We start from the raw sequence: 26,616 nt of genomic DNA, 5'->3' as shown, positions 1-26,616 counted from the left end.
TTTTAAAAGCTAATTTTTGTAATAATTTTCAAAAAGATAGTGCTAATGCAAATAAAATAAAAATATAAAATGGTTTTAAAGAAGAGAATAAATTTTTTATTTTGAGAAAAAATTATAAAACGTATATTACCAAATATTGTAATAATTGTTGTACAATATTTCAAATTAGTATATATAAGGTAAATATTAAATTTTATATACAATTTTACCTTATTATTTACCGAAACATTTGTAAACTTATATTTGATTTTACCTTATAAAACCGGAAACCTATTTTAACTTTACCTTACATATCCGGAGACCTTTATTTGTCATATATATAATTTTACCTTTATCTATTAAGAGACCTAAAATTTTTTTTTAATATAAATTTTACCTTATATTTTCGGAGACCTCTATTAGAAGTAAGCGGGGTCCTCGCCCAGCATCAATGTATTACAAATAAAAGTTAAAACACTTAATGCAACCAAATATTCTTCCATGTGAGTGATTGGTATCAATTCTTTATACTATTATTTTTGATCGTTTAGAGGCCATGTATACTAATGCAGAGCAATTAGGGTGCTGACCAAATAGCAGGGGTATCTCATCAAACTTTTATTTGTTTCTAGAAATCCAGAGAATTAAGATGGCTGGTGAAGAAGTCCCAGGAACCAGATAGTGCAGATGATGTTAGCATACAAGAAAATGAAACCCAATTAAGAAGAAATTTGTCAAGACAAACCTCCCCAAGAATTATCCGTGAACAAGAAAGATTCCAGGGCCTGCTGAGAGAGTTATCTACGCCTGTCAAGGGTGAGCAAGCTGAAGTCGATGACAATGATGTTGTAGGTAGTGTGTAAAAAAATTACATTAAATTATTTTATTTAATAGTTTAAAGTATTAACAGTTTAATATAAAAATTTTGTGCCAAATAAAATGTAATGCTAAAGTTAGTTTTAGGCCAAATTTTTCAATTAATTAATATATGCCGATCATCTCCTAATTAGATTTTGAAGCTTTGGGCAAAGCCACAGAAATTCGGGCAAAACTTGAAATTTTTATGAGTTATAGATTAATGTCTTTAAAATTAATGGCTGAAGTAACACAGCATAATTTTAGGTAACACAAAAGTTATGGCCAAATTAATATTTGCAATTATTAATACTAATAATATTACTATTTAATTTAGTACAAAATTTTAAAATGCAATAACTTCGCCAATATGGATCTGATGGTAATGATTTTACTACCATTCGAATCCTCTCACTGAGACCAATCTAATAATATATAATTCATTAGAATATATTTACTGGATCTCAAGATTATAAAATTTGAATTTTCATTTTATTTATTAATTATAAAAATTTACATGTATTGATATAATTTCTGTTAATATTGATCAATTTTACCCTCAAAATTGTCAAATCAAACATCATTTCAGCTTTATATATTAACCAGATAGTATTTTTTTTATGTGACAATATTGAAAAGATGATTAATAAATGATCAGCGAATGATCGGTAATAATGTGACAATATAAGGGATGTTCGCTATGCTATAGACTACTACTTTTTATACTATTAATTATTTCAATATTAGCTTCTTCATTTATTTAAGTAACTAATATTCTGGATAATATAAAGTAGTTGTCAGTTATATTTACACAAAATATGCAGTGATAGAAAACAAATAAATAGTTCATAACTATTATTAATCTTGCATTAAAAAGTTATGTTGTTTATATTTTATAATTTTAATACAGTATGGTACCTTTATAATAGGTACCTCAAAAGTATATGTGCTGTCAGATTAAAATAAAGCTCTATTCTTATATGGTTAGCTATTCTAATATTCAAATAAAGACTTTATGTGATACTGAAATAACTACATTGAATTAAGTATATACTTATAGCCTAACTACCCTTCATACTGCTGAGAAAAAAATCCTGTGAGTGGGCTAATAGGATATTTAGTCTATTATGCTTTCTTTTTCAGAATGGTATCACTGTCTGCATTATTCATCATTCAAATAAATTCTCTATTTACTCAAAGTTTTATATTTTACCAGGATTCGCTTACTTCTAATAAAGATCTCTGGAAAAAATTTCAAATTTACTAGTAATTTTATCTTACTCTAATTCTTAATATTATTGGTTAATTGATTTAAAAGGAAAAAAAATCATAATAATGAAATGTACCATTTTATTTTTTAGATATAATTTATCTATTTATAGTAAAATCATCAAAATTTTTTTCTTAGTGATTTACCTTATAGTTACAGTGACCTTTATTATAAATAAGTGGGATCCTATCTTACCTTTGATAGAATTTTGAGAAGAGTAGTATGGTAGTATGAAGAACCTTGTTCATATTGATTTCTCACAAATACCACAGCCTGCTTGGTAATACTTTTCAGCTTATTTTGAAATATTCAGGGATTGTCTTCAATTCTTGGTAAATAACAGATCCAGCAGTAATGTTCTCTTTCTCAGCATTTAACGAGAAATTGTAAATTTTAATGTATAAATTGGTAGGTATAGTAAAAAAAAAAGAATGTTATAAGGTGCAAAAATTTATTAGTACTTCAATAAGAATATTCTTAATAACTCAGACTTAAAATATCAACCAATTTTGTAGTTCTTATACCAGTGTAATATCTTTTCTTTATTATCTGTGCTAATGCCTCTCAGATTTCGTAATCATTATCATCTTCTATTAAATATTTAAGAATATCATTGAAATATATACAAACACCATATCCAATTGATAGATGTTGATTTCATACTATATCATACCAAGAAATTCTATCAAATGTCTCATTTGATGGCCAATATCCAATATATGATGCTAGTGATAGATAAGAATTTAATGGTATACCAACTTCTTTTGAATCAGATTCAGAGTTTGAATTCTGATAATAAGGCTCCTTGCCATAAGAAAGGACAATTATAATAAATTTGGTTTTACAACAATAACATTTGCTTGACCAGATTTTTTCTAACACTTGCTAATTATGTTATACGTCACCTATAATATTGTTTTTAATATATGTATTACTAAAAAACAAAACCAATTACATTAAATTAATATTTATCTTGATCTATATTTGAGATGACGAACAGTTATAAATAAGGCCGTTCCAACAAATAGTCTCGTTTAACATCAACCCCCCCCTCATTATTTCAAAAAATTCAGATTTAAATGTACATTTTGTATATCACGTGATTTTATAAAAATACGATAATAAAGATAAAATAACAATCATTTTACTTAACAAATTATTTATTAAAAGATTATATAATACAAAAATTATTCTCTTTTCCTTTTTCTTGTTAATTCACTAACTTTTTTCTTACCCCAAGTATGAAAAGAATGACCTGAAAGTTGACAATTAGAACAAAGTGGATATACAGATTGATATCCATGAAGTAAATCGTCAGTTGCCTCCACCAATGAATTATTTTTACCACAATAATAACAAATAGGAGGTTTTTTTAGGCGATTTGAATAATAACCACTTTCAATTGGAGAATCACAGCTAAGAGATTGACGAATAAAAACAATACCTTTCAGCTCATGTGAAGGTGGCATCCATTCTTCAATTCCACAAGTAAAATCATTATCATTTATTTTGAGCTGTAATGTGGATATCTGCTCTTTTTTTAAAGCACTCATACTATAAATGCATCGAATTTTTCCACAAAAATCACATTCAACGAATTCGCGAACACGATTATTATTGAAAATGCCCTGGGGTAAATTATCAGCTTCTAGTTGTCCTGCTTTACTTGGACGAAAGTTTTCAGATGTTTGAGTCCCATATATACTTGGAAAATCCTTATAATGATTAGAATCAGCTAAAATAAAAATGCCCAAAAACATAATTAGAATTTTGAGCACTTTATGCAAAAAGGTTGTATAATTCTTACCAATAGATGGTTCAGGATCAGGCAAAAAATGCAATTCATCAAATACTTCAATTGGTAATTCAACTGGTAAACAGATAGTACATTCACTATTATTGCATTTCTTAATCTGCAGAAATTAGAGTTTTGTGATAAATTTCGAATACAATGAATATATATAAGTGCATTTTACTCTATTTGACATACCTGAAATGAATATTGTCTAATTTGACAATGCGTATCAATAAATTCCTTTAATTTATGAAATTTTCTTAATTCTACTAGCGTTGTATCATTAATTGTAAGCTGACTTTCAGCTGTTAATATAGACTATTATAATATTAATGATTAACAAAAATAAATTTAAGCAAATATTAATATAAAAAATACCTCAAATAAAGAATCAATTTCAGTTTCTATGGCAGGAGAAGCGATTTTGAATTTTAAATCATGTAAAGAAAGTCGTGAAGTACGATTTTCAAGGAATTCTTGAGTAATTTTAATTGATTTAATAAGCTCTTCTTTTAAATGTGAATTAGAATTAGCTCCTTCACGGATTTCAGATAAAGTTTTAAGCTTTTCAAAAGCTTGTTCTGATAATCCACTCATATCTTCTCGCTTCAAAGCAACACCTTGCAAAGCAAGATTTAATATTGACATTATACGTTCAGCTGGATTGGCCCAACTGTGGTAAGGAGGCAGTTCGTACAGCAGCTAAGAAATCAAAGTTACCTTTTAAAAACAAGGCTATCAATGATATTTGAACAGATCCATACGTGCATCGCGATCTGGACCACCATCAGTATATAAAAGTAAAATTTTAGGTTTGTTAATATTATCTTGATATTGAATAGAATAATTATTATAGAATTCTGTTGCATGTCGTATAGCAGAACTTGGTTGAAAAATTGTATCTTTATATGCTATATATACTTGACCCTGGTAAAATGAATCTGATATACTATTTGGAATGTCAACAAATAAAGATGCCGAAGGGGTCAAAGATAATTTTGTAAAATCATGATCACAAGAATTAAGTATTCCATCTATAGTAGTTAATGCTGATTTATTTCTCACTCCTGTTGAAGTAGCAACTGATTCTCCAATAGGAACTTTATGTTTGTCATCAATCCAGCACAAATTAATGTTGTATACTCTTTAAATTTAATAGCAAATTCACGTAAATATCTCCAAAGTGCAGAACAGTAATGTGAATCAATATGAGACTTGCGTATTTGACGAGCTTGAATCATATATCGAATTTGAAACCTGCCTGTATACCGATTTTCTGAAAATTCTGTTTTTGGCCAAAATTGTAATCGCACCCATTCAGTTGAAGGTATTTCAATATCATTTGGTATGATGCCATATTTATTTTCTAATCGTTCAATTATGATTTGCACCAGATCCTTAACTGAGATGGCAATTGGCATATATAAAGTTGAGGTATGTCGTCGATCATGCACTGCAGGCGTAACCTTTTTAAAATTTGAGATGATCTTGATATAAATTATATAAGATATAAATACAAAAATAGTATTTAAATTAATAATCATTACCTCATTAAAGTAATCTTGCATTTCGTTCCAAAAGACATCAAATTTTGTGCCTTTTTCATTAATAATCTTACGAAGATCTATAATAATATCAGGATCTTGGGTATCTAGCATCAATTTTATCCGTTCATGTGTTTTCTTATTAATTTCATTATCTGGTGTTGATACATCTCCTGTTAAATCTTGATAAAGTACTTGCAGAATTGAGCGTGATGCTTTAACTATTAAAGAATACTATAAAAAGGTTGGTGTATATTTAGTATTTTCAATATTTTCAAAAGAAATATTTTAACTGAAATATAAACAAAAAAAAAAGAAAAAAACCTTATTTATCACATTTTTTCGCATTTGTCTTGTACAATAGATTGGGATTTGGTCGTATGCTGCAGAAATATTTTTTGCTTCTTTTGTCTTGTCACATTTATCCAAAGAAGGAATTTTCCATACAAAATTTAATGTACCGAGATAATTGCCATGATAATAACGATATAGCGTGAAGGATACATCAGCACAAATATTTTGAAAAAAGAGATATATATTTTGTGGCTTGGGAGGAAGCAAATGATCTATATTTAGAAGATCATAATCATTGGATTCACGAAGAAGCTGTGCTAAAAACTCATATTGAGATGGATATAAGTCAACAGCTTCAATATTCTCAACTGTAATATCATCCCGCCCATTTCTTACAGGAACCAGACTCGTATGTATAGTACGCATTCTATTATTAACCCCTTGAAGATAGTTGGCATATTCTTGAGCTATTTTTATCAGATCATCAATATCTTTAATTACTTCTTCCCAATGTAATAGGCGTGTCCAAGGTTGTTGAATAGATAAAATTAAAGCTTTAACAAATGACTCAAGTTTTTCTCGTGATATTTCAATTTTTTTATGCTTCGTAGTATCATGATAGAGATTATAATGACTTTCAGAAGCATATACAGGAAGTTTGGCTATAATTTTTGGTAGTTTCAAGCCGCGTTTTTCTAATTTGCCAAGATGAGGATCTAAATACCATACTAAATCGGTAACTCTGCGGATAAAAGAATGCCCAATAGTTAAATGATTATCATTCAGCCATCCCAGTTTCCTTTCTTGCAAAATTTTTAAAAAATCATTATAGAGCAAATCATTACGAAATTGGGAGTTGTAAAGTGGTGGAAGTTTTTTTAGGCGTTGTTGTGTCATCATGAAATTAAATGCTGAAGATCCTTCATTAGATAACTCATCGGGAATTGATATACTATGAGATATTGTAAAACGTACATGCTGCGCCTTCAATTGAAAACATGCTTCTAAATTTTCGGTAAGGCCATTTAATACAGGATGCCAAGCTGAAGAATCATTACATTGAAGATCAACTTTTACCAGCTTATCTTCTAAAATAAGTTCATTTGAAAGTGCCTCTTTTAATAAATCTTCAAAATTTCCGGACTCTTTAATACCAACCACTGCTGATTTTACTAAAGATATGCCATTTTCATAGGCTGTTACAAACAAATACAACATTTGATGTATATAATTTCCAAAAAAAGTATCGTCAGTTCTGCAGTTTTATTTACTGATACTACACGAAAGAAAAAGAAAAGTTTATCGAACAAAGAAAAAAGAAAAAGAAAATACGATTTGTTCACATGTTAATAATATAAATTAAGTGTTGATACAAGTGGTCGATTGTAATACAATATCGCAAATTTAACGTTACAATCATTACATCTAATAAAATAACGTGACTTTATATATGTGTTTAAAATTTAATATGTACAAAATTTTACCCCCGCCCCCCTCTATTTTTTTCATGTCATGTGATGTTAAACGAAACTATTTGTTGGAGCGGCCTAAATGGAAATCTCTATTGTTTATATGATAGTTTTTTGTTGCTATGAACTAACATCAGGATAGTATTCATTACTATATATAACACATGCTACTTTTTCTTAAAACTACTATTTGGGAAGTTGCTCTTTAAGTAAACTTTGCAATTTGTCATATATATCCTCTTTTTCTCCACTGTCAAATTGAAAGAAATAAAATAAGTAAGATAAATAAGATAAAATTACAACCTTAATAGAATTACAATTAGAAATAAATTACTTTTATACTTTTATATATAAGTTTTTTCCTATTCTATCAGCTTGAAAAAAGTTGTAAATGGAATCAAGTTCTTCTGAAGCTCACGTTTTATTTCATTTTCATTTCCATATTTGATTTCTTCATCACTGGATAACTCATCAACATATTCATATTCATCACTATTTTTGTTCTTTTTGCATACTTTAATTTCCAAAATTGCCGATATCAGATAAATTACATCTTCTGTGATTGGTATAATTCTGATATCAAAATGTCTATTGCCAGCTTTTCTATTTGACGTTAACTCATAATTATAATATCACATTGGTGAAAATATGCCAACCATGAACTAATGATAATTAGCTTCTACTGTTTTATCTGTAATATCAAAATATGAAAGAAATTCCTTTATTATTGTTGGAAGTTCCTCCTCAAATTTTGTGAGATTGCATTGTAAAAGCATCTCCAGCATTGTATATATAAATTCTTAAAGGAAATATTTTGTGCTATAATAATGGCTTTAATAACTTTTCAAACAAAAATACCAAGTTTTTTGACAATTACTTCATCTTTTTTTTAATTTTTGCTAATCAGTTGCTTTTAAATGCATATGAAAAATTTAAATCTGGATTAGATAAAACTTTATTATTTAACCATCCTTTCCATTTTGTAAAAACCTTTGTATTTGGAATGCGTAGATTTTCATTTTCGTTTATGGTAAAATAATCACCGTAGTATAGTAGAGTCCATATTACATTATTTGCATGAGGAGATAGTGTGTTGTAATCAATGTCTTTCAAGATCTTTACATCAATTGTACCTTTTTGAAGTAATGTTAATGTCTTTTCTCTAAAGTCTTCAGTTGAGTGCCAAAGTAATTTTTTAATAGTTACGGTACCTTCTGTTATGATTTCAACCATATTACAACAATATTATTAAACAATTCCAAATCTAACGCAAGGCTTATTTGTATCTATCCATTATGCCTTTAAAGTTTCCTCATCCAAATAAGAATTGATTGACCAGAAATTGTACAAATGAATTTCATTTCCAGCCTTATATCCATAATACTATTGCCTAATAACATCATCCAACTGGTTGTCTTTATCGTTATATTGAAGGAGAATAAAGATTTCATTTTCAGTAAATCTGAAATAATCCACAAACTTTTTGTTATGCATTGGGAATACTTTCAAGTTATTAAGTCCAGATAAATATTCTGACTTAGCAACACAGGAAATACTAACGAGGAGAGTTTTTTCCAAATATTGATACCTATTCTTTAAAATATATCAAAAACAATCAAGTTTTCAACAGCTCCAATTTACAATCAATAAATGCAAAAGTGAATGGAACTATAATTATGATAATTACTTTATAAAATACTTTCAATTATCTTTATATGATTAACTTCTTTTTTCCAAAGAAAAATCTCAAGATAAGAAAAATAAAATTCATATTTCTGAGTCAGATAAAATTTTTTTTTGATATTTCAAACAAATTTATCAATAGATAATAATAATAAGCAGTTGCAAAAGTCATTCAGTAATGATCAATGTCTCTTGGAAGTTGATGAACTAGGAAAAAATTATAATTATTGTGTTTGGTATAATTAGAGATTCTGGGCGAAACTGAAATATTTAGTCATTTGACTAAATTGAAATAGTTTAGACATTTAAAATTAAAAAACAAAATGCCAAAATTCAATATTCCATAGTATTTCCATGGATTTTTTATAGATTTCCATGGATTTTTAATTATAATAATTACTTATAAAAAAAAATAATAATAAATTTATATTAAAATATAATATTTTTTAAAGGAATTTATAAAACTATTATATATATAATATAATTTCATATATTTTTATAATAAAACTATAATTTTATATAATTAAAATTTAAATTTAAAAATTATTACTATATAGTTTAGTCAATGACGAAACCGAAACTGGTTGGTAACAAAACCAAAATTTTTGGTAAAAAGAGTTTAGCCAGGTATCACTAGGTATAATAATTTCAGCTCCTATTAAAAAAGAAAAAAACAATTAATTTTAATCTAAAAAAGAAACAATCAACATCTGTTTCCTTGAAAACTAATGGAGATGTGATTTAAAAGATATCAAAGTGAATACTGAAAACTATATGGAGATCAAAAGATGAATACTTAGATATTTTTATGTTAGTTCAGATTAAATATCCTAATAAAATTTCAAATAATATCAATTTACTTGAAAAAATAATATTATTATATGCAAATTGCCAAGCTTATCAGAATTGGTTGAAAAGATTAAGAATAATCATAGTTACTATGAATTCCAACTAGAATATAAATGGTTAATAAATCATATACTAGTAATAGAAATTCATATCTTTTTATATATATTAACAAGCTTTTGAATATTTTACATAAAAATTATCATTCATCAGAAACTCTATTTTTTCTTAATACAGTCAACTCCCTCTATAGTCACTCCCGTTATAGTCACATTCTACTATATAGTCACACCAGTTGAATGTTCAAAACACTTTATTATTAAAAACTATCCTATATAGTCACAATCTATCTATAGTCACTATCACACCTATCTTCAAAAATCTTATATTAAAAAGAACCGTTTATAATCACAGTTATATAAAGAATATATTAAATAACTTGGCATCTAATAATCGTACAAAGATGTATCATAGCTTGTTAGAATCGTCTCACTGAGACGAATCGAATGGTGGTAGTTTTATCCTTTTCCGATAACTGGCTGACGAGTTATTCAACAAAATGTTAAACATCGGCATTATAATATTTCTTGATTTACGTTTACTGCGCCATTTAACATTTTGCTAGATTTCTCGGTACCTAGTGATTGTAAAAAGACGATTTATAGCTCGTTGGAATCACCTCATCGAGACGAATCGAATGGTGGTAAGCTCATCTCTCTGTGATCAATATTGACGGAGTTATTACTTAAAAACCATTTAATATTTTTTAATTTCGGAAATTGATCTAGTGATTGGATTTCGATGTATCTTATACCATTAGATTCGTCTCATCAAGACGAATCGAATGGTAGTAAGATCGTCTTTCTAGGATCAATATTGGCAGAGTTATTACACAAAAACCATTAATATTTTTTTAATTTCGGAAATTAATCTAGTGATTGGATTTCGACTTATTTTATACCATTAGAACCGTCTCATCAAGACGAATCGAATGGCGGTAAGATCATTTCTCTACGATTAATATTGGCGAAGTTACGATACAATAAAGTTTTAAGTATAATTCTGGCCAAAATTATGTTAATTTTTGGCCGGAATTATGATATACAAATATAAGAAATTTTTTATATAGTCACATCTCTTTATAATCACCAAATATGGACTGTCCCAAATGTGTGACTATAAAGAGAGTTGACTGTATAATAAAGTTTGTCTAACTAAATTGGGTTTCATTTTTTATGCATTATAATATGTTTGTTTTTTATTTATTATAATAATTTTTATATTACATTTAAAATCCAAAGTGTAAAGAAATCTTCTTATATATAGCAAAAAATATATATATAACTATCATATAGGCTATATGAACGCTTTGCAGTAGAAAAAAACAAAACTACTAAAAAAATTCAAATTTTCTTTTATGTACCAAAAATATTCTAAATGCTATAATTTGTTCAGATTTTATATTAACTCATTTTTTATTTTTTTTAGTAGTTTCATCACTTTCTACTGCAAAGCACCCATATTTCTAATCTAACAGGTAAATTAAAACTTATTCAAGACAAAAAATAAAAGATGTAAGCTTTATTACAAAACATAGTTAAAAAGAAAGAAGAAGCTTTATATATATAAAAATGCAGTTATTTTACTTTTACTATAATACACTTCTTTTCTGGATGGTAAAGAATGTTTGCAAAACCTTCTATTTCATTAATATCTAAAATATACATGTCTTGTGTAAGTTTGCACCATTCAAAAAGAATACCAAGCTATCTAAAAACAAAACAGACTTCCCATCATCATCTTCAAGTAACGGATTAATGTCAGTAATACCATATACATTATTGAGCATTATTGAAATATTCCTTATTTTCCTGGTATAAAAAAAATGACACATCTGAAGGTATAATTTTTATATAAAATAATGGAAGAAGCCCCTATCATTCTAAATATATACTTAAAGGTGGTATAAAAATAATGGTAAAAGTCTCAGATACAATTTTTTACCTTCATTAACACAAACTGGCTATACAATTTTGGGCTATAAAATGGAAACATGTATTACATTTTAATGGTATGTATTTGAAGTCTTTAGCACAAACTGGCTAAAATTGAAACATAATAACTTAGCACCCAAGCTGATCAGAAACTGGTAAACTAATAGGAACTCTCTGGCTCCCTAGTCTCTACCAGTTAGCACTTAGCAGAAAGATTATATCTCACTCATGATGACACTCTTGGTGGCCAAAAATTGCAAGAATTCAATCGGGAGTTATATACAGGTATTATCCATAATTTTTTTTTGATGACGCAACGCGATGTTTCTAATAAAACTACCGCCGAGATTTGTTAAAGAAGGTTTTATTTAAATAATAAGTAAACTTGTAGCTAAAAGGTTAAAAGAGCAATATAGAGAATATAGAGAACGTTTTGCAAAATACACACGATGAATCACGTGATACTATTTTTTAATGATCTTCAACCATAATTCATTATTATATCCTTTTATTAATTCACAAAAAAAAAAATCAGACACAATCAATTTACAATAAATCTTGCATCTCCGCCATAAATTTCTCATATTCATCGGCTTTCTTTTTCTTTGCTTTCTTTGCAGGTGAAGGTGCACTACTTGATGTAATTCCTCCTTTTAATTGTGAAGAATCTACTTCTGATGATTTTTGTTGATCTTGTAATAAAGGTATTGCAGTAGAAGCAGATCTTTTAGTAGGTGTAATAGTTGACAATTCATCTATTAAACCATCATCAATATTGGGTGCTGCGTTGACAATAGGTCTTGCTACTTTAGGTTTACTAGCGGCCGCCTTCTTCCTTAGTAAAGCAGTTGGTACGAGAGTTGTCAATTCCTTTTGAAGATTTCTAACTTGAGGTGCAGCCTGTATAACTGGTGTAGCAGTCGCAGCATTTGCTGCAGCTTTATTATACTGACTATTAATAGTTTTCGTATTGTTTGATATTGATTGATGTGAAAATGTTCGTGAAGATATGTTGTTATTACTATTTGGTATCTGAGGTGGTGGTCCGTAATGAGAAACTTGTGAACTAAAGGGTGGAGGTCTAGGATGCGGTATATCCATAGGTCTCACAGGATAACCTTGACTTTGTAATGAATGCATTGGCGCTGGTGGCGGCGATGAGAACGGATTCGGACCTAACGGGTTAAAATATTAGATTATTTTACATTTCTCCCATATAATATAATAAATACTTTGACTTACCTATACCAGATACAAATGCTGGAGGAGGTGGTGGTCTTACATTTTGTCTTTGGCTCTGTGACGCTAAAGGACTATTAAATACAAAGGTACCGGGTGGTGGGGGAAATGGTGAGCCTTGATGATTGAATCCGAATGGTGGATGAGACGGGGATGGCCTCGCCATAGCTGAAGAATGTGAATATGATGATATGTTAGAATTTGGTGGTGGACCAGGAGGTAAATCTGGTAATTCATCATCATCAGATTCTTCTTTTTTAGGGGGTGGACCCGGAGGTAGTTCAGGTAATTCGTCATCAGATTCTTTTGCGGGTGGAGCACCTGGAGGTAATGGGATATCATCATCTGATTCCTGTTTATCTTCTGACGTAAATTCGTTAATTAGATCGGTTAAATAATAATAATAATAATAAATCAATAATAAAAGAATACACACCAGCTTCAGAATCATTATCAGAATCTCCACTTCCACTATCGTCTGCCTCGGAAGAATCTTCTTTCTCTTCCTCAGCTAAAATAAATGTCATAATGAGTAAATGACTAATTATAATAAACATAATCATAAGTGAACTTATATATAAATTATATAAATTACATTTGACACCAACACCGGGTGGCGGTAATCCAGAAGGATTTAAGGTTGGGTGAAAATATACGGGAACATGTTCTTTCGTTGTAGGCTTCTCTTTCTCTCTAAAATTGTTATTATAAAATTGATTTAATATTTTAACAAAGAATTAAATATGATCACAAAAAACAATTCGTACTTTTGTAAATTTACTCCATGAGCCTAAATTATTAGAGATGATTTTAATTGTAAATATTCAACAAATTAATTCAGGAAAAAAAAAAATGATTCCAATAATAAGCTACCTTTTTAGTCTCTAATATCTTTTTAAATTTATCTTCTAAATCTTTTAATTTAGCTTTTCCATTTTTATCCAATCTCTTTTCTCTGTCTAAAAAAAAAATCAATTAGTTTGTTAGAAATCATCCTTTGTTCTTAAAAAGAAAACTAAAAATATACCAATAAAGAATAAATTTTAAGATAACAAACCGAGCGCTTTGTATCGGACTATCTCTTCTTCAAGTTTTGATGTATCTTTATGTACCATTACAAGTGTTCTAACTCGTTTTCTTTCGGCCTTATTCTGTATAAGTAAATAAAATTGTTGGTTATACAATTAATTAACAAATTAACATATTACAATTATTACAAACCTTTTTGATTTCCTTCTGCCGCATCGCTTTGCCTAATATTTGAAAACAAATTAATTGGTAATGAAATCATAAATATCGAAAGAATATTAATAACTTACGATGAGCGTCCGCGGGGTTAAGTATCCTTCCACTCTTCTTTTTGACCATTTTTTCGATCTCGAAACAACGAAATTATTAAATTAAATATTTTTGTGAAAAAATTAATTCGCTATATATATAAATTATATAAATCAGAAATACTAAAATTCTGTATTACATAAAAGGGAAATCTTTATTTAATCACATGATAAAATTCCCGGTAATACAAACGTTAGGCACGAATTTCTTAAAACCCAAAATAAATTTAACATAGAATATAATTATATTATCGTAAAAATAATGCTGACCACGTTATATTTATTTGTAAGAATGCTTCGGAATTTTTGAACCCTCGCCACAATTTATAACCGGCTGTTTAAAATGAGTGACTCAAATTAATTGCTTTTCCTTGAAGCAATAACAAATAAGTTTTGCACCATTACACCGCGTCTTTAATACAAAATGGACCTCGTCTTCTCCAATTTTCATCACCGTAAAAATCCTTGAAAATTCAGATGAATATAATGAATAAAAAAAATTAGTATTTTTTTTAGATCATCATCAAAGGAACGGAGAAAAGAAGAAAATGGATTATTTTAAAATATCTTTATAATTTTAATTCATAATTAGAAATAATTATACAAGATCTAGTTACGTACACCAGCAATAATTGGTCAAATAATTACTTTCAAATATATTACAATAAAAATTTGGGAAGGATCAGAAGATTTTACATTTAATACATATTACTCATAATATTTGTATTGAAATTCAGAAGACGTATTTAAACTTTTCAACCTCATACTTTCGGCAAAATGGACCTTTGTTGAGCGATCTCGTGCGGAATTCCAAAATATCATTTCCAAAATATCATAATATCGATATAATACGAATCTTTTATCTTAAGAGAGACTGAGAAAGAGTTTACATATGGGGAGAAGTTCATCAATTTCCCAACATATATGATTTCTTGTCCAAAATCTCATCTTGCGATGCTGAACCACAATTTTGGGACAACGGATTTGGAATTTAAAAGGGAAGACTTTTAAGAATTACATTATATTATTCGTGAAGAAATAGTATAATTCTTAAAACTCGAGGATCATGATAAGATGGAATTACGTAAACGATGGAATTCAAGGACTTGGGCTGAAGAAATTTTTTAAGGATTATTTAACTGGAAAGAAATACAGTTTAAAAAGAGATAGTATGTATTCAAACTTAATTATTACCATTTAAGAATTTTAATATGACATATTCATTTGGTAATTCTCTCTATTTTATAGCTATGAATTTTCATGTGTCCAATATTAGGTCTTAATTGCCTTTATTACTTTGAACTTCATGGCAATTCGCTTTAAAATGACAAAAAAAAGTGTTGAAATAGTCGAAAAAATTTTTACCTTAAATATGAAGATATTATAGATGTCAAAGGGACATCCTTCTGAGCGCTTAAGCTCGAAAACAATTACGACTGCGATCTAGTTTAGTTAAAGCTTGTTTACGGATCAATGAGGATATACTGATCAATTACCAAAAATTACACCCGAAAATAAAGCTTACATTTGACGAAAGCACACACGAAATCGAACAAGATTAAAGATAGATATCGACCCGATCAAAGACGGTCCAGAAAAAAAACGAAAAAAAAAGGAGAAAATCCTGTATTGCTGATTCACCGCATAGAAGAGTACTGCTAAAAAGCAAAAATGGAAAGAATATCCACAAATTTTTCTTTAATTTTAAGTTTTACCAATTTGTAATATTGGCATTTGGCACAGATTTTACAATTTGTAATACTGACACAAAATTGTAAAAAAAAATTTAATATTATCAAAACTTTTAAAGTGTAGTATATTTAATTTAGGGATCATTTCATTTTTCATTCTTTTGCCAAAGATTAATTTCTGAAACTTTTGATTTATAATAGTTAATTAAAGATCAATTTCGTATCTAAAAATTTATTAATTTGTATTTCGATATCACTTTAGTAGAAATGAAACTAATGAAACTGTGTTACATTATTTACACTATTCTTATGATATGTAACAAATTCTAACCCTTTGACTTTCATATTCAGGACTATCAATTAAATCATTGTGTAAACTATCAGGCAAAATAAGTTCTATAAAAAGTTTGTTTAAATTTGAAATGAATGAAGAATCAGAAGAAGAAGGTATAATATTATAAGAAGAAGAAAGAATCTCCAGAATGAAAATTTTTTGCATTATCTGGAACCTCCATCAGTTCGCCACGTCGAACCCTACATATGTAGCCTTTCAGTTATCATCATAATTACCAATCTTATAATTAGATATTATTAGATGGACACCCTAATTCTAATCTTAAAAGTTGTAATGTTGTTATATATCACTATTGATATTTAAGGATTTTAGAAAGGTTAACTATTTGGTTATGAAGTTTGTCTCATCTAATTGCCTTAAAATCTATATCCTTGTGTTGTCTCATACAAAAAAAACTGATCTAGAACATACATCAGTTCCAACAGGTACTACCTTCTGCCGCGCTAAAGATTTCCTTGTTGATAGTCAGCGCATAACATGCAAATTAAGCATATTGTGCATGAATTTATTATAACAAAATATTTTAAAAAGTATTTAGATTAAAATTTTAAGATTTTAAGATGGGTGCTGATGTTACTCATCCTGCTTTTGATGTTCTTGGTTACATTTTATGAATTTTGCTATAGAAATCGTGATTCACAAATGATTTACCGTAGCCCAACCTTCCAAAATCAAGAGTATCTATACCCAGCTACGTTAGGAAAAACCCGTTGTTCTCAGTAATTCAGATCATATGTTCATTTATGTTCATGTAAGTTTTACGTAATCTTCATGATGTGCCTTCATCGTCAGTAATGTACGGGGGAACATCGTCGAGTGTATTCTCTTGTCGATTTCGTCTTTCTCGTCTTGAATACATCTCTGATCATGCCGGTGGTCGATTATTCACCGCGTCAATTACTGTGTTCATCAACTGATAAAAATATTATGCCAAGCATTTCTTCTTAAAGGTCTTCCGTAATCCGACACCCATATTTTTCAAAGGTGAGGTTGAGTGTTGTTTCATCATCAAATTCCAAATCATATTCATCAATTAAGAATATGAAAATCATGTTCCAGCCATGAACGATATAAAAGCAATGCTACATGTATTCTTGTATGTTATTCAGACCGTGCTTTTCCCGATATTTGCAAAGGGATTCGTTCAATCAATGACTGAAATGTTTGACAGTTGAATCAATGGACTTCAAAACTTGTTTATAATTAAATATCTACTTTCTATAGGTAAAATTAATAATAGTGAGAAAAGCAAAAGTAGTCACTTGTACTTTATCTTTCTCTTAGTAATTTACTTTTACTTCTAAATTATTACTGCTTCTGTTTCCACTATAATCATTTACAGCGTATTATTATATAATAACACAACGAAAATTTCGTAAGGTTGGAACCATTCCAGGTTCAGCATTAGGCCAAGTTTCGTATCACAAATTGTGATATGATTTCTTCGATGTTTTTAATAATTGGCCGTCGTAAATATCGGTCGTTAAATGTCGAGCTATCCCTTTCAGTGTCGAAGCAAACTTCGAAGGCGTGCAGATTTGTTGTTGCGGAAGTAGCGGAAATTAATTTATGGGAAAAAAAATTAATTTGTGAAAATCACGTATATTAAACTTTAATTTATTATTATAGAACATCATCTAGTATATGTGAATTTCATAATTCATCTTTTATTATAATGTCTTATCGTAGCAATAAAAAAATATGTTGATCCATTTCATTTTTTTAAAAAAAAATACAATTTTTATTCATATTAAATTATGCCGATCATGTGGCGCAACTTCAATTATGAAAAATTTCTACCGACTGTAATTTTTGTAATATCCGTCCATATATTTTGTGAAATTTGCCAGATTACATAAAACAAATTAATGACGTAATTATTTTAATTCATAAAAAAATGAAATTAACTAATATTGTGCTCAAGAAACTAATTATTACTAAATCTCTTTAATCTAGCCTCTGTCATTGCTTGAATATTGGGTTTTAATCTTTGTTCTTCCATTTGTTTTTCAATATTCTCGGAGATTTCTGCCTGCTTTTTCAACTTAATAGCTCGCGTCTTTCCAGATTCGAGTCGATTATGCAATTCTTGATTGGTAATTTCAGAAACGTCAACTATATTATTACTATCTACCTTACTAACAACACGATCAACAAGAAATTTAACCCTGTTAATTCCATTCTCATCAAAGGATGATGCGTCAGAGAATTCGCAAACCACATTCGTCGGTCGGAAATTATTGGTGGTCATAACATTTTTTGATCCTTTGAGTGAGACATCACTACATTCCGCAAGATTCCAAAGAAGAATTAATGCATCACTTTTCACATCAAGTACAGTCTCAAGAAGGTTTAAGGAATTATCGGGATCAATTTTGGAAATATTATAAGATAAGATATGTGGAATGGAAGTTAGGGTTACAAGGTTTAGCCAATTTTTAGGGCCAATACGTTGAATCATATCGTCTGCCAGAATTTCTGAGGAAAGTGTGTTATCAGAGGAAATAAGCGAATGAATAGAACCAGATGTTATGTAATCTTGTGAACCAAAAATAATAGAGGGACCTCTGATACTTTCAAATTCCTTATTTTTGGCTATCATCCAATAAATTCGATTCAACAATCTTATAAGTGCTCGTGTATTATGAATAATTGATAATTGAGTTGTTGCAGCAGCAAGTTCCTCCTTTCCTAAATGACGTTTCCAGAAAGCTTTTATGCAAATATCTATCGCTTGAAAGACCATTACTCGAAGCAAGTTTCGATCATTAATGGAAATCTCATCTAAAGATAAAGCAAAAATATGAGAATTATGTGGAGCAAACAATAAGTTGTCGATATATAATGCATAACGTCGGACTTTGTTTGATTTAAGGTAGGTCTGAAAATCTTGAGATTTCAGACCACGCAAAAGTTCTTTTAAGACAGGTTTGAGACATTTCTGTGAGAGTAATGCCATACGGACCACACCAAAATCTCCTTCATCTTCAACCTTTCTTTTCTTTATATTGAAGTCACTCATGGTCATTTGTTGTCTGGATGGTAAGGTTTCCTTTTTCCTTTGTTCCGCAGTTCGTCGGCGTTTTTGCATGATACATTCAGCAAAAACTAAGGTATTTACGTAGAGAATTGCGTATGAATCTGATGCTTCATTGCGTGGAAATTTTTTTAAAAAATTAACAACCCGGTGAAGAGTACTTTCAATTAGGTTGCGAGTGCATTCATCATCTTGAAGGCTGGCAATTCGTTGTAAAAACAACCATCTGCAATCACGAACTGTTTCATGGTAGTCCTGTAATACCTCAATAGGAGAATCTGGGAAAAAGAGATCAATTAATTTATCACCGCCAAAGATATGCTTAGAGATATAAAAAGCAATATCGGTGTTCAAGCGTGCTAAAGCAGTACCAACAATAGTAAATTGTTGATGCTCATCTAGGGCTGAGAAAGATTCTGGCGTTACTGATGAAAGTGACATGTAATTTGACAAGACTTTGAATTGTTTGCTAACAATATCCTTAATCTCCTCTAAATATTTTTCCATGTTCGTTGACTGTTGTTGCTCTGCAGCTTCGCGAACGCACTTTTTTGAGTATTCGGTAATTCCGTAATAAACTGTCCGTTCAAGTCGGTAATATTGATCCTCATTTAATGAAGTTTGGTTGTTCTCATCACTAGGTGGGAGGCAAATTCTCACTGGAAGATAGGGTTCAGTCTCAACAAAGTTGAGAAAACAATTGAGAACATGAAAATGAAATCGAGGTCTGTTGGATGATGTTTTAAGGCAGTACAATGCACGTTCCAATATTTGCCACTTAAGAAGTTCTAATTTGAAACCACAAGAGCTGACGAATGACAGAAAATTCCAGCAGTGCCAATAGGTATTATAAATAGGCGTGTTCAGGAGATCGAGTATATTATACGTCTTGATACAAAGCTTTATCCATGTGTGTTCATAGATCTTTAATGAACGATTCTGAATCAATGTTAAACCATGAAGTCCCCAAGAAATCAAATTGTCTTTTGTTTGTAAATCAGTTTCTGATATCGAACTAATCAAGACACAATATTTAGAATGTTTTGCTAATATTAGCGACTTAAAAAAAAAATTTGATTACCCTCATTACCTTTCAAGAAGACATTTTGCAATTTCAATATTTATTTTGAGGCCAATAATAGGATCTTTTTCATCATCAGGCTTGTTCTTTTCAATATCCATTCGCCTCTTAAAATCTTCACATAACGTTTTATATTTGGTCGCCAATACTGAACCTTGAATTGCAGACTAAATTAAAATTAATAAGAAGTTATATTATGTATAAAACATTTCAATGAAGTAATGAAATACTTTTATATTTGTTCTTACGTTTTCAACGAGCCTATTTACTGAGTTAATATATTCTTGAATCAAACCACCCGTTTTTTCATCATCAACTTGAACTATATCATAATTGATAAGGTCAGAGACGCTTTGTGAAAGGATGCTATTTGACATGATTTTAGTAAAGAGGTACTGCCAATTCATTTGAATTCCATTAGAGAAAGAAAGTCCGTGAAGTTCAGTTTCATCTTTAATACGTTTTAAAATTGTTGAAAAAACTGCAAAATTGTCATTTGTAAGAGTGCGTGCGGTAATAATTTCTTCGGGAATATATTGCCAGGCAAATGCTTTCGAGTTTTGAAATCCTCGAGTGAATATAATTTTATCATCATTATTAGGATTCATTATATTGGTCTGAGAAGAAAACAAATTGATTCTGGATATATCTAACGTTTCACATTGTTGTTTAGAGCCGCGCACTAAAACTGTAAGCATTGATGGTCCACGCGTTTGAATTGTGCTGGCCCATAGTAACAGTAACTTGGCTTTAGAATGAATATAACTAGTAAGTTGTTCCGAAAACATGGACTGATCACTTTCTGTTTCTTGAGGAATTGCAGTATGAATAACCAGATGACTGGAAGCCATGTAAGTAAAGAATTCAAGTAGATACCCTGAGAGCTATCAAAAAGAACACGTCAGTTATTAAGGAATATCTTAAAATTGAAATAATATACAAAAGGGTTAAATTATCCTTACAAGATTACCAGCTTTAGCTGTAACAGAATCTGCAATATCACAACAATCCAGAAGTATCAAATCATGTTCTTTTAGAACGTACATCATCACACCGACTGGCAATAAAGATTTTGCTAGTTGTTCTTCAGTTAGGTAATATCCCAATTCAAATAAGAGGCTGTGAATGGCTGTAGTACGCCCAGACTTTTTTGTTCCGATGAATCCCACAACTTTGACATTATTAGAAAAAGTTGAAAATAAACTCGGATTGGAAAAGAAATATTTTTGTTCATCCATATTCCAGCATATTATTGGGTGGAGTTTGACCGATAAACGTGTGTTCTTTTCAGATTGATTAGATTGATTAAACTCGTTGGTCATAATCGTGTCTTGATTATTTTGGCTACTCATAACAGACCAATTGGACTGAGGAGAAAGAAAATTTTCATTTGTAGCTCGGGTGTGATTAATCAAAGGAGCATTTGATGAAGAAGAAGCGATTGACATATTGGTATCTGAATAAGCGTAAGAATACACATATTCAGGAACTGTTGTGTTCGTTAAAGTAGAGTCAACCTCGTCACCAAATTCAGAGGTAATTTTGGGATAATTATATCTTTCAGATTGAGATCTAAAAGTTTCAATAGAATCTCTCGTAGAATAAATTCTTGCTCCTTCGTTCCAAGAACGTGATTCCAAGACGTCGACAACATTAGCAGTTTGAGTACTCGGCATAGTACTATTTTCACCATCAGAACCTTTATAAAGTTTGGTTTCAATTGGGGTAAACTCGAGAAAATTGGTAATATTATAGAGAGCGACTTTATTCTTGTGTTTTATGGTTATCTGACACAATTTTTTTATATATCCGATAGTTTTCTCATAAAAATTTCCAGATCCATATAATATTCCATAGGTTAATAGACCACCAAAGAATGCTGAAGCTACAATTGGTCCCCCTTCAATTAAATTTGTGACACCTGTGCTGAAAATTGCTGAACCGGCACTTAATAAGGCTGAAATGTCATGTTTTGAGGCATTCGAAAAGTGATTCTCTAATCGAGTAGCAACTAGATTGAGCTGCTTTACGCAATTAATGGCGATGAAGCTTGCACAAGTTGTAATGAAACCAATTAATGCCCATATACCCAGTTTTTTCCAGAATTCACCCCATGACTGTTTTCCAAAGAGACAAGCAAAAATTTCAGCAGCACCAGCTCCAATAAAGATAGAATTACCAATTGTTAACACGTTTTTATGTGTAGGAACGGTGATGAACGGAATTATAACCAAACCGCCAACTAAAATAAGAAAATTAATAAAAGTATAATAAATTTCATTAAAAAATAATAAACATTGAAAGCAATAAGCAATTTTAGCGTTACATACCAATGCAACTAACAGCAACTAATAATTTTCCGACTTTTGCTCCCATAATTGATATTCATAAACTTCGCCAGTTTTAAAATTTAACTATTTTTTTTTTAAAAAACAACAATAAAATAAAATGAATTTTTTATCGAACTCAATAATTAAGTTGTTTGAAAAAAAAAAGTTAAAAAATTTTGTTCTAATTTACCTGGTTATGTTTGTAAACATATCTGCTTCTTATCAAGATTTTCCAATTTAAGTTTTAAACTCATTTTTTTTACTTGATATAGACAAATTTTACTTTCATTCATTTATATTCTCTGGTGATTCAAAGAATAAAATGATATCAAATTAAAGAAACTCATTTGATTTTTTTAAGTAGATATGCGATGATAATCGTTTGCGTGATCGTTGTAACTAAATTTGGGCAAACAAAAGGGAAACCTGATTCCTAATTTTACCACCTGAATAGAGTATGCTGCGTAGAGGTCGATATTAGGTCGATATTTAAGTAATATTTCAATTATGTAATCTTTTATTAAGATGTTTACTCTCAATTGATTGTATATATAATATTACAAAAAAGTTTCCAGGGTCATTGTGACATTGAGCATGTTACTAATACAAATTAAGCAATTGGTATATATTTATTGAAGATATATATAGATGTTTGTTTATTTTCTTTCTTTGCCGCGTTATTTAAAATATTTCGTTGTGTTATAACTTTAAGTGGCTCTTGACTAAAAGATTATTCTTTTTAACTAAAGTAGCACGATAAATGAATAATTAGAACAATGGTTACTCATTGTTTACCTAAGAGTGTGCTGCCACATGACATATATGTATCGTTATTCACACGATGGTTTAGCCACATTGATCCTTGAAAACAAAACAAATCAGGTAATTTACATTTTTTTCACTCTTTTCCTACATTGAAAAGAAAATGCTCAATATTATTAATAATGATTTTACGAGAAATATATTTCACTTCAAGATGAGTAATAAAATAAATTTTTTGTTTTTTTGAATTGATTCGTGTAATCAAGTGGTTTATTCTGAAGCTGGTTATGTGCTGACTACTACGTTAACATTTTATATGCAATTCTTTACATAGTATTTATTATATCAAATGATTTGTCTATCTGTTATTTACTCAATATCAAAAATAAATATACATTCATACAAACAAAATCCTAATTTTCATATTCTATACATTTTACCTGCAAGAAAATATGAAGATGGACTTTAGGGATAAATCAGTAGATGCATATCATATTCTAGAGATCTTTCTACAGATGCTTTCTACTGTAAAACAACATACTATCTATTATCCTTAATACTTTGATGCTAAATTGACTACTATTTGACCGGTTAAGATCTAAGTCTGCGCCGCAACGTTAAAATTCGGAATATTTCGTAAACAATTTTTATCTCGTTCATTTAACATTACCATTCCATCATTCCTTTTAAGCCACTTTATTGCCTGATATTTACTTAAGTCTCTTTTTTCTTTTTCTCTTTTAAAAAAAGGAAACAAATGTCATCGCGCATACCATCAGAAATTCTTCAAAGATATTATTAAATATCTTAATCTAATATAAAAAATATAGCAAATAATAAAGAATTATATAAATGTTTATTCGTTAATAAATTTTGGCGCGTGAATGCAGTAATAATTTTATAAAAGAATGGAATCCTATAATTCAAGAAAGAAAGAAATCAAAAATCATTAATTACAATTTAATATTATCATTTTTAAATGAAGAATCTAAAAATAATATTTTAAATAAAATAAAATGAAATAATCTTACCTGTTTAATGATAATAATAATAAGAAGAATTATATTTAAAAATTTTTAGGATATACAGTAATTATTTTGGTATAATAATAGTATTATTGTAATTTTAATAATATATCAATCAAAAAAATTATAATTGTGATCATAACACTAAAAATTTTACAAAAAAATCAATTAATAATTTTTTAAATTATTATTAATTAATATTAATTAAGAATTGTAATAATTTAAAATTTCAAATTAAGCCTAAAACACTAAATTTTTAATATACTGAAAATGTTTATGAATTAAAAATTTTAATTCAGGTAATAAATTAGAATATAATGAAGGTTTATTTATCTAGATTTAGGAATATTTAAAAATTCAAGTTTTATGAATTTATCTAAAATTATTGAAAGCATTAAGAAATAATTTATTATTAACAAATGATAAATTACTTATAAAGATTACTGAAGGTAAAATTAGACTAACAGCTAATGTACAATACAATTTACAGCTAACTTATAATACAGTGTATTAATTAATATATTTATTTAGATATTCCTGTAAATTTGAATCAATTGACAAAATATTAATGGAAGTCTGGAATCATTAAAGTTGGTATTATGAAATTGATTCAGAAAAGGCCCATAAGAATATTGCAAAAAATTAACCTGAATTTAAAAGAACTTTATACATCAATTTCTATATCATCTATTCAAATTATTCCTAAAATATTTTAAAGGTCATTTCTTCTCCTAAATTGAAAACTTTTACTTTAGTTTTACATCATTTAGACTGTAATATTGAAATTTTTAATTATTTACATCAGAATGATAGAATTATATAGAAAAAGTTACAAATACAGAAATGTAATAAATGTAATCAAAAAACTTATTATAACATATATCGATTACTGATTTAGGAAAAAAAAAAAGAATTAATCAAAAAATGAACAATTTATTCGAACCAATCCGATTCTTTGTTTACATAACCCCTAAATTTAATCGTCATAATGAATAAACCAACGGGAATTCCTATGGATTTTTTGATTTTATAATCAAAAAAAATTAGCCGAACCTTAAAGAAAGCTTATTTTCAATATATTCTGTGATATTGTGATCATTTCCATAATTTGTAAAATGTTTTAATAAAATTGTGCTGATACTGTCACCAAAAATACATATTACCTTTTTTATTTCATATAATTTTGCATTGTGTAACTTTCCTGCCATCTTTTAAAGCGGCAGACGTTGCATTTCAAAGAAGACATACGATTTTATTATTAGAATTGGAATAAGCAGAGTGACCAAGTTACTATTAATGGTACAGTAATTAAATTGTCAGATTATTAATAACTTACAGTTAATTCATATATTCGGCTATCCTTTTAAAATTTGATGTTTTATCTGTAGGTGATCGTAAACCTTAGCAAGTTGTTTATGGACCAATGAGAGATTTTTCCTAAGAATTTCATCAAGATATCATCAAGATATGGAAAGTTTATCTAGAAAATAACATCCAAATAGTTACATTGATGGCGCATCTAAAGCACAGTCATAGATCGAATTAGTTTTACAGCTTTGAAAGTACTGCATTCATAGTTCAAAAATTATTTCTAATGGTAATAATAATTTTTTTTTTTAATTTTATTAAAAAAAAAGAGCTTAATTTTGTTTGTGGTAAAAGGATTTTTTGTGTTTTTGAAACGTGAATTAAGGGAAGGAAAGGCTGCGTTTCGAAACTAATGAAAAAAATTCCTGTTCAACAGGTCTAAATAAAATTAAAGGAAGTAAATAATAAATAATAATAATAAACATAGTAATAATAATACATAATATAAAATAATGAAAATTGCGAAATAAATAAATAAATAAAATAAGTTAAATAAATATTCACAATTTTCTTTCTAAATAAATAAATTTATATGAATTTTTTTACAAAGTATAAATAAGGGCAAAATTTCAAAAATATATAAAATTAAAATCTAAAAATAAAAATAAAAATAAACATATATATATAAAAATATATATTGTATAATATAATATAATAATATA

The 26,616-nt window shown here is 28.6% G+C and overlaps 4 protein-coding genes across 4 annotated transcripts; 1 reads left to right on the top strand and 3 right to left on the bottom strand.

Moving 5' to 3' along the window:
* Positions 1–535: 535 nt before the first annotated feature.
* OCT59_013696 (uncharacterized protein) lies at positions 536–842 on the top strand (the record flags this gene model as incomplete). Its single annotated transcript, XM_066141676.1, has 2 exons — positions 536–561; positions 620–842. 2 exons carry the CDS (start codon positions 536–538, stop codon positions 840–842), a joined length of 249 nt encoding a protein of 82 aa, XP_066001790.1.
* Positions 843–8,109: 7,267 nt separating this feature from the next.
* Positions 8,110–8,439, bottom strand: OCT59_013695 (uncharacterized protein; the record flags this gene model as incomplete). Its single annotated transcript, XM_066141675.1, has 1 exon — positions 8,110–8,439. One exon carries the CDS (start codon positions 8,437–8,439, stop codon positions 8,110–8,112), a length of 330 nt encoding a protein of 109 aa, XP_066001789.1.
* Positions 8,440–12,275: 3,836 nt separating this feature from the next.
* OCT59_013694 (uncharacterized protein) lies at positions 12,276–14,336 on the bottom strand (the record flags this gene model as incomplete). The annotated part of the gene is made up of 9 exons (XM_025314645.2): positions 12,276–12,904; positions 12,972–13,331; positions 13,405–13,479; positions 13,564–13,661; positions 13,736–13,758; positions 13,842–13,927; positions 14,026–14,119; positions 14,190–14,221; positions 14,288–14,336. The coding sequence occupies 9 exons, from the start codon at positions 14,334–14,336 to the stop codon at positions 12,276–12,278; spliced, it is 1,446 nt and encodes a 481-aa protein (XP_025184635.1).
* A 3,663-nt stretch (positions 14,337–17,999) lies between these two features.
* On the bottom strand, positions 18,000–22,845 carry OCT59_013693 (uncharacterized protein; the record flags this gene model as incomplete). Its single annotated transcript, XM_025310217.2, has 5 exons — positions 18,000–20,403; positions 20,479–20,636; positions 20,718–21,353; positions 21,432–22,711; positions 22,800–22,845. 5 exons carry the CDS (start codon positions 22,843–22,845, stop codon positions 18,279–18,281), a joined length of 4,245 nt encoding a protein of 1,414 aa, XP_025184636.1. The 3' UTR covers positions 18,000–18,278.
* Between the last annotated feature and the right edge of the window lie 3,771 nt (positions 22,846–26,616).

The sequence above is a fragment of the Rhizophagus irregularis genome, chromosome 21 (assembly GCF_026210795.1).
Source record: "Rhizophagus irregularis chromosome 21, complete sequence".
NCBI lineage: Eukaryota > Fungi > Glomeromycota > Glomeromycetes > Glomerales > Glomeraceae > Rhizophagus > Rhizophagus irregularis.
Note: the sequence above shows the minus strand (reverse complement) of the source record. Positions and strands in the feature narration are given on the sequence as shown.